Source organism: Lentinus tigrinus, assembly GCF_003813185.1.
Source record: "Lentinus tigrinus ALCF2SS1-7 unplaced genomic scaffold L226scaffold_1, whole genome shotgun sequence".
Lineage (NCBI taxonomy): Eukaryota > Fungi > Basidiomycota > Agaricomycetes > Polyporales > Polyporaceae > Lentinus > Lentinus tigrinus.
In genome coordinates this window covers 560,383-572,831 of record NW_027137910.1, presented here as the reverse complement: position 1 = coordinate 572,831, position 12,449 = coordinate 560,383, and the positions used below count along the sequence as shown (strand labels likewise).

The following is a 12,449-nucleotide window of genomic DNA, read 5'->3' as shown; positions in this document are numbered from 1 at the left end:
GCCCGCCATCACGGGCGCTAGTGGCGATGCTCCCTCCTTTCGGCGTGATCAGCCTCCCTGCAGACTCAGTCACTGTCAGGGAGTTCTATCCTCTGCCTCTTCGCCTGCGTCCAGGCCACCGCAGCCTTCCTCAGCCACGCCTCGCTCGTACCAGGCACCTGCTCTGCGGCAAGCCTGCCAACTTTCGGCACAGAGCACCCGTATTCACATCAGCTGAGGTCACTCCTCACTTTGATATACAGATTTGGATTTGCGTCGCTACGCAGCGCTACACACGCACGCCGCCAAGCCCCAGTTGCTTTCAGCTGAGCACCATGGCTTCGACGCGGGTCCTCGACTCCAGAGACACCGTCCTTCCAGTGTTTGAGCAGTTCAGAGAGGAACTCGACGACCACAATGATCGGAGGGAGCGGTTGATCAAGGTCTGTAGGTGCCATGACCCGTCCATTCTGTAACTCAGTTGTGGTCGTCTTGTGCACGCCTGACAACCCTCGTCATAGTCTAGTCGCGACGTCACGAACCTTTCCAAGAAGGTCATATTCCTCCTCCACCGCATCGTTACAGACGACGCAGGCGAGTTCGACGACAAGATTGGTCGGCATGCTGCTGCGCGCGCCAAGGGAAAGTTCAGAGAGATTCAGTCCCTATTCGCAGCGATGTGCCCGGAACTGGCCGGAGAGAGGTTCGCGCGCTACCAGAGGAATGTGTCGCCTGGCCTACAGGAGTACATCGAGGCGCTCAGCTTCGCACACTACCTCGAACACAAGTCCTTGATTTCCTACGACCAAGTACAGCAATCGTTGTGTGACGATGATGGAATTCCAGTAAGTCTTCACTGCTGCCTCAACGATTCGCGCTGACCGTGCTCGACGTCACAGTACTTTCCTTTACCACTGGAAGATTACCTTCTTGGATTGTCGGACCTCACAGGCGAGCTCATGCGGTTTGCTATAGCCTCGATCTCACGCCGCGGCGGCCGACAGAAGGCTAGCGACGTCTGCAGCTTTGTGCGTGCTTGTAAAGCCGGCAAGTCTTCCCATATTCACCTGGGGTACAGCACTCACCTGCGGTGCAGATTTTGAACGGTTGACACCCTACTATAGGGAGCTGCGCAAGAAGCAGCATGTTACGGCGCAATCGTTAGAGAAGATCGAGGATGGTCCGTGCCAGTATTGTTCCTGATTCTTCCTCTTGGCGACTGACCGTCGACTTAGCTGCCTACGCGGTTGCCGTTCGAACCTCGGAATTCGACCTGCCGCCGGAGATGTTGGATGATCTCGTTGCGCAGGCGGTTTCTCATGCAGCAGATCACAGCGGCTTCGGCGATGAACCAAGACGGAAAAGGGCGAGAAACGCAGAATACGGCGACCTGGACGATGATTTATAGTCACGCTTCGTCAGAGCGGCTGGCCCGGCGACACGCTCGATTATGTGCTCAGGCCGATGTATGATGTCTCTAATATGTTGTATGAATACAGTGTAGTCAGGGGAAAACGTTTCAGCTACCTGATATCGTTACACACCCCAGCTAGGTAGCTGTGTTATGGCCCAGACGTACGTACGCCCTGCGAGCGTCCGCGCGTATCGCCACCGTGGCTGTCGTCATGGATGGCATCGGTTCTGCCAACTGCCTATCTGGCCGATGCCTCGTTTCCTCCGCCTGGCGTTGACCTGGACTCCGCATATATGCTCTTCTTCGCGCACTGAGCGAGAGTCTCAGCCTTGCCTCGTCGCCTCTCTACCCTGACGACTTCAAGTCCCTGTTGTACCGCCGGCGGACGTTTCCTGTACCATGCTCACTTTCTCACCTGCCCTGGGTTCTACCACAACACTCGACGTCCCTCCCATCCCTTCTCACGGTAGGGGTCGTTCCCCTGTCGTCTACTTCAAGGCAACGTTCGACTCGCCCGAATCTTTCGCCAAGGCAAAGTCCGACGGCGCGAGAGTCGAACTGTGGACGAACTTGCCAATCGAAGGAAGCCCAGCAGGAGAATGGAAGGCCGTAGCGTTCACAGAGCTGGACCATGCTCGGAGCGACGATGCGACAGCGGGGGAATTCGGTACGCTTGAGGACCGTACTACCTATCTCCGACTGCGCGCTCCCTTGCAGGACCAGGTTGGAGCGCGTTTCGACTTCACATATCGGCTTCTCTATCCATCCGGCCATGTTCAGTGGCTTGGGGAGCACGATAACAACGGCGTGGTCGCGGTCAAGCAAGGTCTACCAGGGATTGACCTTATGGGCGGATGGGACGTCGGTAGCGACGGTGCTTACCATCTCGGCTCTTCTGTAGTCGAGGGCGCCGTGGGCGGGGTGTTACAAGTGGCTGACTGGGCAGTATGGACGTGGAACACAGCAGGGTACGGTTCCTCTAACTTTCTATGCAGAAGGAGCAAGGTGCTCATGCAAAGTACAGAATTCCGACGTGTTTGCAAGATGGTGAAGCTGTCACTTCGAACGCTCTTGTCCTGCTGCCCCGCCGGCCTACCTGCGGGATCAGCGTTCCGGGGCCAGTAGCTCTGATGGGCGATAAGTCCACCCGTCTTCACTTGTCGTCAGACGGAACTCTATCAATCCAACCTTCTGGCGCTACTGGGTCAATATCAGCCAGCGACCTTGAGTATTCGTCCGAGCTGCTTCAGGAAGCGTTGTCCGCATATGGTGGGACCATTCTTCTTCACAATTCCGCCTTCCTTGTCATTGCCACCCATCGCACGACTGCGCTGCCTCTTCATCTCCTTGTTGTCCCGTCACTCGATGCCACCCAAGATTCTGTCTCGATACCCTGGCAAACGCTGCAGCCATTGCTGTCGAATGCACCCGGAAAGATCGGGTTAGTGTTGTTCTCTCCACGCACTAGCAAGCTCCAAATCGTGCGTGGACCAGTCTTAGGAGACGACAGCGGCGCCCTGGTTGTTGGCTTCCTCGGTGATGCATTCGTCGTCTCACCTGTTGAGATTGTATCGGCGGACGAGAAGACGTGGTTGCTCGGCTTGCTTGCACCGACCAACAGTGTGAGCTGGACAATTGAGAGGCCTCGCCACCCGCTTCCGACGCCCCCCCCTTCCCCTCCCGCTCGCGAGCCATCGCGTCCGAACAGTCCACCTATAGCGCCCGTCCCTTCCGTACCCCCGCAACAGCCCCAGCATTGCCGCAGGGCATCCTTGACTCTCGTTCGTAACCTCCCTGCACGTCTCCTTCGTGCGTATGTCCACGCGGTGTTCAATGTCATCTTCTGGTTCTGGAACGTCTTCTTCCGAGCCTTGGTGGTCCGCGTCATTGGGGAAAGATTCCCTCGTCGCATATCGGACATCCTTGGGTTGGTTCTCTCAAAGACAACCTCTCCGGCCCCTAGCCCCGATCAGCGCCTGAAGAGTGCACCAGAAGACAAGGGACGGAATGCTCTGCAGGATCATGCTGAACGACACGGTCGAGAACTAGGTAAAGTCACATATATTTTGAAGTAACATGAATGATTGAACATCTCTCATTGCGTAGGAACTCCATCCGCCTCCAATCTTCCCGCTCCTAAGCCGAAACACGTGCCACCCCGTCACCAGTCGCATCCAATGCAAATCGTTTCACATGTTGTTTTCTCTGCTATCTTGGAAGGCAGGAGCGAACTCCCTTTCCTCGTCCTCCAAGGCGACCTCCCAAAGGGCCTTCACGCCACCCTCGACGGCAAGGCTTTGCCGACTCCCACCGCGGTGCGATCGGGTGACGGTATTTTCCTCGTAAAATTTGCCGGATTGACTGGAGGTGGTCGCCTGGATGTCTTCCTCGACCTCTGATCCATCTCTGAATGGTATGTCGAAAGGCTGATCGTCGTCGCAAACACCCTATCCTCGCTCCCGCACTATGCTGGAAGGCCTGGTGCTTCCCAGGCAGGTCCGTAGCTACAGCTATTACTCGGTCTGTATTTCTGGTACTCGTGTAGTTTTACGTACCTCACGATCTATGATGTATTTCACGATTTGCCGCGACTCAAGCAATCAGCTTCAATATGTTACATCATCGTATAGTACAACTGCTTTCGGAGACAAGGTACAGTACACGTCTGAGCACGATGGGCGCAACTGGCACTGCTGGGTAAATCTGCTACCTGCGCGGTGGGGTCGGCTCCCAGTAGATCTCATCGCTAGCGGTGGGATCGTCATCAGAAGAGTCCCCGTCACTGAAATCACCCATTTCCTGCAGGATCTGTTGCACACCCACCAGATGGGTGGTGTCCTGGGAAGGTTCGTCAAGCTCGTTCCATCGCCTCCTTTGTAAATCGCGCAGGTCTGCCGCCAGCATAAGCCACCGTCTGCAAATCCAGGTGAGGTTGGTCCTGAAGAATTGGTCCATGTGAAACTTACCCGTTACGTCCTGTCCATTCAACATACTTCTGACCTTGCAGCTGCCACTCCACGAAGCCGCTCTCGGCCAGAGAAGCGACATACTTCTCGATGGCATCCTTGAGAGCGAAGTTGGGGACAACAAGCGACCCTTGAGTGAGAAGCGTGCGACAGAGAGGACACTTCGGTGCGCTGCGGATCTGTCGCCAAAGTCGGCACTGTCCAGCGCATCAAGTAGATACACATACGTACTTTCTTTTTCATCCAGTCTACCACGCATTCGGCGCAGAAAGAATGCCCACACGGAGAAGATACATAAGGTTCGGAGCTGGCGAGACGATCAGCTGGGCAGTAGATAGTACACGTGTCGGAGTTGATCTTACAATATTTCATAGCATCTGAACGCGTGTCGTGTCAGCGTGAATCCCGTCACAAGCTTAACCACTCACATCGGGCATGAGACACTTTCTTCCATACTAGATAGGAGCTTGCGAGCGGACGCGTGGGGATCCTGGATCGTCTTGGCTTTCGCTTTGATCTTCTTGCTCGCAGCAACATCGCTGGTCACTTCTGACCGCTTTCGCTTCATGGAGCGCGAAGGTGGTTGACTTTCCGTATGATATATGGTCGCTAAGAACATGAAGATAAACGTGAGGGTATCAGAATAAATGTATTCACAAACGTACCGGTCCTTGAGACTGTCCTCTCATCACCCAGTGCAAGCGGAGTTGGTGCTTAGACAGTGAGGTGAGCAATGCTCGTGTGCGCTCGGTTCAGGCACAGAGCTTACCATTTATCTGCTGTACTACATCTACGTTTCAGCGAGGGTTATGAGTGAAGATAGCTACACGGTCTCACCTCTACTATCCCTCATCTCTATGTCGTTCAGCTCATGAAGTGCTGCGTCGTCGAGCTCATCGAACGAGTACTGGGTGGAAGAGTTTGACAGCCTCTGACTGTGTATCTCCACATCAGACGTTTCGCTACGGATGTGCTCCCCCGTCTCCGACCTGGGTGCTCCTCCAAGTCCGGGAATGGTGTCGAAATCGAGGTCCGCGTAGGGGTCATGTTCGTTGTATGAGTCATATTCTGCGAACTCGTCCAGCAAATTCCTTGAGTAATTTCTTGTGTCATCTTCTGTGCGAATTATCGAGAAGTCCACGATGTCAGGCAGGTCTGCAAACTCGTCCTGCGACTGAGAAAGTGTATGGGACATGATGTTCAACTTGGGAAGTCGAAAATTAGTGGTAAGAGGCGTGAGGCACAAAATGTTCACTTACATCACTGGCTGTCTAGACATGGGAGATGGATGTAGGGACGAGACAGTGCTGCAGCAAGCATAGCCTCTAACCACCCAGTTACGGTGCCAGTGCGGAACGGAGGCCTGCTGCGCCACAGCGCCGCGTAGTCACGTTCAGGCGCTTACTACAGCTGTTTGCGAAATCAATGTCACAGGAAACCCGTCATTGTTTGCCTATTCAGGAAATAATAATGAGATGGTAAGTGAAATGTTAAGCTTTATCATCAGCCGAAAGGCTGCTGAATCTCCGACGACTGCATCTCTCTAGGCTAAGGAAAGGTTGCGAGAACGTTTCCTAAGGTTGAAAAGGTTCAAATGTATGGCTTAGCAAAGCATCTGGAAATTTGATTCTTTCCTCCGGATTACTTACCATTTATCGCATGCGGAAAGGATACGTAGTGTGTCGTTCACAGGAAAGCCGTAATCGTTTGCCTATTCAGGAAATTTCCAGGAAATGGTAAGTGAAATGTTAAGCTCTGTCATCCGCCAAATGGCTGCTGAATCTCTGGCGACTGCCCCTCTCTAGGCCAAAGAAAGATGGCGAGAGCATTTCCTGAGGCTAGAGAGGTTCACGCGTATGGGTTAGCCAAGTATCTGGAAGTTGGTTCCTTTCCTCCGAATTACTTACCATTTCTCGCATCCGGAAAGGATACGTTCTTTGCAGTGACGTTCGGACTCCGACGACGCGCGCGCGAATAATTCCAAAAAATCGAAAAAAAATCAAAAGCCGTGTCTGCGCTGTTCACGGCTACGTACCCATTGCACCTGTACCAATTTACATGGATCGTTAGAGAACCTTGGGAGCTACATGTTTAGGAAGTTTGAAGGGATTCCGACAAGATTTGAGGGCGCAGCGGGCGAAGGAAGTCAGCTGAGCACTGGTGGGAGGGAGCGATGGACTTGCGCCACCAGGCGCCACCAAGTCCCGAGTTTTAGAATTCAGTTGCACCTCTTTCATTGACCTTTTACTCTGGATGAATGAATTAAAAGGATTCCTTGGACACATCGTCAGGCCTGTGAAGTTGAACGAAGGTAGTAGATGACTCCGTTCATGAGATAGACACCTAGCTCATAATGTGAGCAAGGTGTCTCCAAGGCGCAATTATGTGCTAACTCAGCTGCATTTAACCACTCAGTAATATACTGTAGTACTCATATTTACCTCTTCAGATTACTCCTTGGAGACAGGAACGCTGTCTATGTGTGGTTATAGACGACAACATCCTGGCGTCAATTCGGCGCCTACTGTGAGAATTTACCGCGACGGTCAGGCAAAGTTATCTAGGCATGTACCCCAAGATTGCTCTAATTTTGGTCTCTATACACACCTTATACCAAACTACGATATATATAGATACAATTACAGTGACCAGCTCATGAAGAAGCGAAGGCAAACTCTGGCCATTCGGAGCTGGTGACCTGCTGGTGACACTGGCCCCATATCTCGTCATCCAGCCATGCTATTCAACCCATTCAAGTTCGCAGGCAATTCGTAAGCTTATAGCGTGGGTTCTGTGTCATTCATGTGGGAGGAATAATGCGTTGTTTGGGACCTCTCGAATTTCTCGAATTTATTGAATTAATTGCGTCGTTTGCGCGCTCGCGTAGTCGGAGTCCGAACGACATTGATTTCGCAAACAGCTGTACAATCCGAATTCTCACCGTGACCCTCCTGTACGCTGATTTCTGTTCTACTACCTCCCTCGAATCTCCTCCAACAGAGCTCTGAGGTTATGGATACCACAAGATTACCCTACAATCAAGTAGCTCGAAATCTAGGAACGAGGGGAACGTAGTGCCCGGCACGAAGCGTGCATTTACATCCTCAAGCCGTGTCGAGTCGTGCTAACACGCAATATGTTTCAGAGCGTCCAGCCGCTTCGTCAGACCTTGGAGGTCGTGAGAGAAAGCCTGACTTCCCTTTCTTGACCGGGCAAAGCTTTGATGACTGCCATTAGTGGCGTAGGCAGCCATGGCCGCAGGCGGCTATGTGATTCCCGAGAGGTACTACTACCCTCCGTCAAGTCAGCTCTCGCCGAGAGTGCCGAAAGGATGGCATGCGGTAATTTGCACACGTCCCTCCGCACTCAACCGTTTCGGGTAACCTCCCACCTCAATCGGGCAAGTGTCGGTCATTGGCTCGATTTGGCCCCGTACTCTCGAGAAGACGCGGCGGGATATGAATTCCCTCCCTGGCCGGTATATAAGCGTTGCCAGGACGCGACTCATCCTCATCCCACCTTCTCACTCATTCTCTCTAGTCTAGGTTCAGTCTAATCGTCGACAAGTCCTCGCCCGCCACCACCGTCGTTCATCAAGATGCGCAGCCCCGTCATTGCCTTCTCCATCCTCGCCGCCGCGGCGGTTAGCCCCGTCCTTGTCTCTGGCGCCCCCACCTCCCCCAAGCTCGGCAACGCCATGACGCAGACCGATAAGCTCGCGACCGGAAAACTCGCGCACCAGGTTCGGGGTACCCCGGACATCGAGAAGCTCGTTGGAAGCCTGCCAAACCCGGCTGAACCCTCCGCTACGCCTACTTCTACCCCTACCAACGACCCTGTCCACCGTACCCAGGCCATGAAGAATGCCAAGGCACAGACGAACCAGCCCAACATCAAGGCAGCCGTTCCTCCTCCTGCGGCCAAGATGTCGAAGCGCGCGTCGGACATGTACACGGCTGGTGGTAACGCATACTCTGGTGCCGCTAGCGACTCGTCTGGTGGCGACATCCAGAACGCATCAGACCAGGGTACTTTGACCAACGGTGACGGTTCAAGTGCGTGCATTTGCCTCTTATGTATGTTTGATTCATGCTGACTTCGGGCGCAGACGCTGCGGGCGGTGCTGGCTCCTCCTTCAGTGGTTTCTCGTTTGGAGGTAACGGCAACGGCCACGGGCCTGGCGGTAACGCATACACGGGCGCGACTGGCGCTTCGCGGGGCGGTAATGTCGTTAACACCTCCGAGGGGAATACCGGCGATGCGGATGCCATCGACAACACCACTGCTAGTAAGTACTTGTGTCTCTGCGCACACTACTAACAGTCATCTGATCTTTGAACTGCTTAGACACTGCTGGTGGCGGAGGCTTCTCTGAGAGTGGTTCCGCGGAGGGTGGTAATGCCGCAAGTCCCCGTCTTCCCGACGGCGTCCAGAGACGCGCGAGTGACTCTGGCACGGCCGGCGGTAACGCCTACAGTGGTGCGACCTCTGATGTGTCTGGTGGTTCAGTCGTCAACGCGGCCGATGACCAAGGCACTGTCACCAACGGCGGCGGCAGTAAGTCTGTTCCCTCTCTTCCGATGACAACCCAACTGAGTATTTCGTCTAGACACTGCCGGTGGCGCCGGCACCACGTTCTCTGGCGACGCTGACGGCGGTAACGGCAACGGCTTCGGCCCAGGTGGTAACGCGTACACCGGTGCGTCGGGCCCTGCAGTTGGCGGTAGCATCTACAACTATGGCGGCACCGTCGATAACGCGGCGGGTTCCAGTAAGCCCTTCTTGTCACATCCCCATCAATTTGTACTAAACTTGGCGCGCAGACGCAGCTGGCGGTGGTGGTAACAGCGTGACTGGCGACGCTACCGGTGGAAGGGCTTAAGGGTAGTATCAGTCGCAGAGACGTTTCACGATTAGTATATATCAGGTGGTCTACATTCTATATACCCACGTTCTCTCTAACTTGAACTATGGAACTCGCGTGTGCGCAAGTCGTCACGATCAGGCATTATCTCTTGGCAACGTCCAACCTTCCTGCAACCTTCCTGCTAGAGTACTGACAGGACCAGACAAACCAGCCTGACTCTTGAAACTCTCCAGGAAATTCTTGATGAGATGATAGTCTCCTTGACTGTTACTGGTTTCCTCGTCGCCTGCTTCGTTCTCTTGCTCAAGGGCACTACGAAGTTCCGCATCCATAGCGGCTTCGATATCCATCACGTCTTTCTCTTTCTCTTTGCCTCTGGCCGTGTGCTCAGTTTTCCGACCTGAATGGCTGTTCTGAGCATGCGAAAGCTCAGCATCCATCGCCTTCATGACAGCCTCGAAAGAGTTCAGAGTCCTGTCGCCACTTATATGCTGTGGTTCCTGGAATCTGGGTGCTGATGATTGTGTCACCTTGGATGGACGATTGTTTTCCGAGGCGACATGAGTGGGAACGAATGCTGGGCTAGCTGCTTGGATCAGCGCTCATGGTTAACAAAGAAAGGCACATACCGCCACGTTCTTTCCTTTCATCGAGGATGCTCTTCCACTGTTCGTCCGAGACTCCCAAAGCTTGCCTAGCGAACTCAATGAACTCGTCCTCCTCTTCGGCCATATCGATCTCAACCTCTCCTACGACTTGGGGGTATTCATCATCGTCCTCTTGATCTTCAGCGACCCCTTCTTCATCCGTCTCGTCGTCAGAGTCCACTCCGTCAAACTTGTCACGGGGCAGAATGGGGGCTCTGATGGGACGCGGACGCACACTGGCGGACATATTGTCCACTTGTCCAGTGGTGACGATCTCGGTCTCAATAGTAATGGGCGCGACGCGCTGGGAATTGCTATGGAACGAAGGAGGCATTCTGCCATAGTCGGACGGGTCGATTGCAGGCACCAGCCTATCCATCGCCTCCTGGAGTGTCTTTCGTTCCTCGGCCGTGAGGTCAACGACTGGCTTCTGGGCATCCGTGTCATCAGCCATGGTCGCGTCTTCATCAGCACTAAGCTGGTCCGCATCAGAATTGTCGCTGTCCCGGTCGTCGTCCGAGAATGCCTCACTACGGTGAACGGTGAATATGAGCCATTCGCACATCGCGGTATATCTGGAACAGACTGTACTCACTCTGCGAAGCGTGCACCCTCGAGGTCTCCCTCGCCCTCTACGAACTGCTCGACCTTCTTGGCGAGATCGCGAAGGCGCTCGGCCTGTGCCTTGGCCACGCGGTCCTCGTCATCCTCTGGAGCGTCGACATCCATGGCGTTCATCGCCTTCTCTTTGCCCTTAGAGCTCCCCGTGGTCTTTTCTAGCATTTCGTCAAACTCAGCGGCGTCGACGTTCAGCCAGTCGTCCGGATCTTCTGCGTCCGATGGCAGCTCGCGGTCATCGGCGTATTGGCTAAGAGCTGCCTGGATTGCAGCTGCAAAAGACGGTCGAGATGCATCGCTGTCGGATACGTTAGTGTGAGAACCCGCGTGATGATTGGGATATGGGAAACATACTCGTCCCTGCGGGCGGCGATGAAGGCAGCGGCGGCTTGGTTCTCGAGGGACACCCACAGCTGGGAGCCTTCACGCTCTCCTTTGAAGTAGCCAGCCGATACGAGGCGCTGGATGTACTGCGTGTACTCCGGATTACGGCGTAGTCCGTCCTTGGCTGCTTCCATCTATACAGACGTCAGGATTGTGCTGCTCTGGAGACAATACAGACGACATACCGATGCAGGAGAGCCGTCAAAAATGGCAATTACGCTGTCTTTCCGATTTTTGCTCTCCTGATAGAGCATCTCGAAGCCGCACGCCTAGACATACCAGTCAGCTCTGGCACAAATGGCGAGATCAGCACACGTACGATCTTCATGCCGATGTCTCTCCATCTCCACTCTTCAGTGCCTTCTCTCTCCATCCAGCGACCGAAGACCTTGGGAGGATGGAACTTCTGTCCTACGAGCTGTGCGTATGCCGTGCGCGTCATCTTGACAGACGACAAAATGGCGGACTCGGGTGGGAAGCGGGCCATTTTCTGCGCTGCCTACAAGGTGTGTCAGGGAGGTACTACTACAGACAATATTCGGGCGTAGACATACCCTGAGCTGAAGGGCGTCACGCGTGTAGAACGTTTCTACGGCTTTCTGGACGAGCAGCGGGTTCACCGCAAGAGCTTTTGCGACGTCAACCGGTAAGTAGGCTTTGGCGACATGCATGTGCTGACGCGAGCCCGCTGGGTAGCTGTAAAGTGCCGTGAGGAAAAGCAACAAGGACAGGAATAGCCGGATACACACCCAGAGATGCGCTTCCACACAACATCCTGCACGTTCTGAGGAGCAGCGGTGTCTATCATGGGGTCGCGGACAAGCCGCACTGCGTCGGTGGCGGTGATGAACTCAGCATCTTCTTCGTTCTCCAGGTTGTCCTCGTCATCGCTATCTCCGCGAGTGATGTACTTTCGCCGACGGGATTTACTAGACGGTGGAGATACGTGTGAGAGTGGTACGAGATGTATGCGGGAGTTATGGATCCAGACCTGGGGTGAGATGCGGTAAGCCAGGGTGGAACATGGGATAGGGCGATAGCAGACTCACCCTATTCTCTGCATTGGTAGGTGTCACCCATGAAGGCAGCTCCTCTGCGGCTTCGATGAGAAGGAACTCTCCATCCGAGTCGAAAACGCTACGTACGATCGTGAGCACGTACAGACAGCGGGAGCAAGCGTACGCATACCTTACAACAAGATCCCACTTACTGCTGAGCTCTCGAAGGAGCCAGACGACGCACCATTCGTCGTCTATGCAGTCTCCGACCCGCATCCTGCCCTCAAGGACCCACACGTCCTTGCTCCCCTCTGGATCGGGCGCCACTTTGAGCTCAAAGGCATCGCGATGCCACAGGTGGCCAGGGAGGAGGGACTGCACATGGTCTGTTAGAAGCGCGGCAAAGGTCGTAGCAGAGACGCGGTCGGACTGATCAGGAGGGAGGTAGAGGGTGTACTGGAGGGTGTCCTCGGAAATCGTGGGTGGGCGATTGAATATGTCGTTGACTGAGACCATTGCTGGGGGCAGAGTGAGAAACAAGAGTGAGCTGCTTGAATAAGTAAGCGCGCGCCGCAA

General features: G+C 54.4%; 5 protein-coding genes across 5 annotated transcripts; 3 read left to right on the top strand and 2 right to left on the bottom strand.

Annotated features, from left to right (window-relative positions):
- Window positions 1-175: 175 nt before the first annotated feature.
- L226DRAFT_475041 (Translin) lies at window positions 176-1,565 on the top strand. The gene is made up of 5 exons (XM_067676648.1): window positions 176-422; window positions 501-824; window positions 879-1,026; window positions 1,076-1,159; window positions 1,215-1,565. Exons 1-5 carry the CDS (start codon window positions 315-317, stop codon window positions 1,385-1,387), a joined length of 837 nt encoding a protein of 278 aa, XP_067542293.1. The 5' UTR covers window positions 176-314; the 3' UTR covers window positions 1,388-1,565.
- A 26-nt stretch (window positions 1,566-1,591) lies between these two features.
- On the top strand, window positions 1,592-4,004 carry L226DRAFT_606989 (uncharacterized protein). The gene is made up of 3 exons (XM_067685730.1): window positions 1,592-2,361; window positions 2,418-3,442; window positions 3,500-4,004. Exons 1-3 carry the CDS (start codon window positions 1,793-1,795, stop codon window positions 3,790-3,792), a joined length of 1,887 nt encoding a protein of 628 aa, XP_067542292.1. The 5' UTR covers window positions 1,592-1,792; the 3' UTR covers window positions 3,793-4,004.
- Window positions 4,005-4,013: 9 nt separating this feature from the next.
- On the bottom strand, window positions 4,014-5,712 carry L226DRAFT_5776 (uncharacterized protein). Its single transcript, XM_067685527.1, has 9 exons — window positions 5,619-5,712; window positions 5,197-5,563; window positions 5,129-5,143; window positions 5,025-5,072; window positions 4,788-4,968; window positions 4,722-4,736; window positions 4,591-4,666; window positions 4,360-4,538; window positions 4,014-4,307 (listed from the first exon to the last, which is right to left on the bottom strand). The coding sequence occupies exons 2-9, from the start codon at window positions 5,552-5,554 to the stop codon at window positions 4,100-4,102; spliced, it is 1,080 nt and encodes a 359-aa protein (XP_067542291.1). The 5' UTR covers window positions 5,555-5,563; window positions 5,619-5,712; the 3' UTR covers window positions 4,014-4,099.
- A 2,245-nt stretch (window positions 5,713-7,957) lies between these two features.
- On the top strand, window positions 7,958-9,241 carry L226DRAFT_564390 (uncharacterized protein; the record flags this gene model as incomplete). Its single annotated transcript, XM_067683636.1, has 5 exons — window positions 7,958-8,414; window positions 8,468-8,647; window positions 8,707-8,916; window positions 8,969-9,130; window positions 9,183-9,241. 5 exons carry the CDS (start codon window positions 7,958-7,960, stop codon window positions 9,239-9,241), a joined length of 1,068 nt encoding a protein of 355 aa, XP_067542290.1.
- A 42-nt stretch (window positions 9,242-9,283) lies between these two features.
- Window positions 9,284-12,416, bottom strand: L226DRAFT_475037 (SGT1-domain-containing protein). Its single transcript, XM_067676647.1, has 10 exons — window positions 12,064-12,416; window positions 11,925-12,012; window positions 11,625-11,866; window positions 11,430-11,571; window positions 11,195-11,374; window positions 11,061-11,144; window positions 10,846-11,009; window positions 10,469-10,789; window positions 9,856-10,403; window positions 9,284-9,803 (listed from the first exon to the last, which is right to left on the bottom strand). The coding sequence occupies exons 1-10, from the start codon at window positions 12,387-12,389 to the stop codon at window positions 9,361-9,363; spliced, it is 2,538 nt and encodes an 845-aa protein (XP_067542289.1). The 5' UTR covers window positions 12,390-12,416; the 3' UTR covers window positions 9,284-9,360.
- Between the last annotated feature and the right edge of the window lie 33 nt (window positions 12,417-12,449).

What these genes read in the sequence shown, in the direction of transcription:
- L226DRAFT_475041 (XM_067676648.1), top strand. Translation starts at nt 315, where the DNA reads ATGGCTTCGACGCGGGTCCTCGACTCCAGAGACACCGTCCTTCCAGTG. An exon ending in GGAGGGAGCGGTTGATCAAG is followed by an intron (nt 423 to 500) that starts GTCTGTAGGTGC and finishes CCCTCGTCATAG; the next exon opens with TCTAGTCGCGACGTCACGAA. An exon ending in GTTAGAGAAGATCGAGGATG is followed by an intron (nt 1,160 to 1,214) that starts GTCCGTGCCAGT and finishes CCGTCGACTTAG; the next exon opens with CTGCCTACGCGGTTGCCGTT.
- L226DRAFT_606989 (XM_067685730.1), top strand. Translation starts at nt 1,793, where the DNA reads ATGCTCACTTTCTCACCTGCCCTGGGTTCTACCACAACACTCGACGTC. An exon ending in TGGACGTGGAACACAGCAGG is followed by an intron (nt 2,362 to 2,417) that starts GTACGGTTCCTC and finishes TGCAAAGTACAG; the next exon opens with AATTCCGACGTGTTTGCAAG. An exon ending in ACGACACGGTCGAGAACTAG is followed by an intron (nt 3,443 to 3,499) that starts GTAAAGTCACAT and finishes CTCATTGCGTAG; the next exon opens with GAACTCCATCCGCCTCCAAT.
- L226DRAFT_5776 (XM_067685527.1), bottom strand. Translation starts at nt 5,554, where the DNA reads ATGTCCCATACACTTTCTCAGTCGCAGGACGAGTTTGCAGACCTGCCT. An exon ending in GAGGACAGTCTCAAGGACCG is followed by an intron (nt 4,969 to 5,024) that starts GTACGTTTGTGA and finishes TCATGTTCTTAG; the next exon opens with CGACCATATATCATACGGAA. An exon ending in GAATGGACAGGACGTAACGG is followed by an intron (nt 4,308 to 4,359) that starts GTAAGTTTCACA and finishes CTGGATTTGCAG; the next exon opens with ACGGTGGCTTATGCTGGCGG.
- L226DRAFT_475037 (XM_067676647.1), bottom strand. Translation starts at nt 12,389, where the DNA reads ATGGTCTCAGTCAACGACATATTCAATCGCCCACCCACGATTTCCGAG. An exon ending in CTACCAATGCAGAGAATAGG is followed by an intron (nt 11,867 to 11,924) that starts GTGAGTCTGCTA and finishes ATCTCACCCCAG; the next exon opens with GTCTGGATCCATAACTCCCG. An exon ending in TGAAAGGAAAGAACGTGGCG is followed by an intron (nt 9,804 to 9,855) that starts GTATGTGCCTTT and finishes CAGCTAGCCCAG; the next exon opens with CATTCGTTCCCACTCATGTC.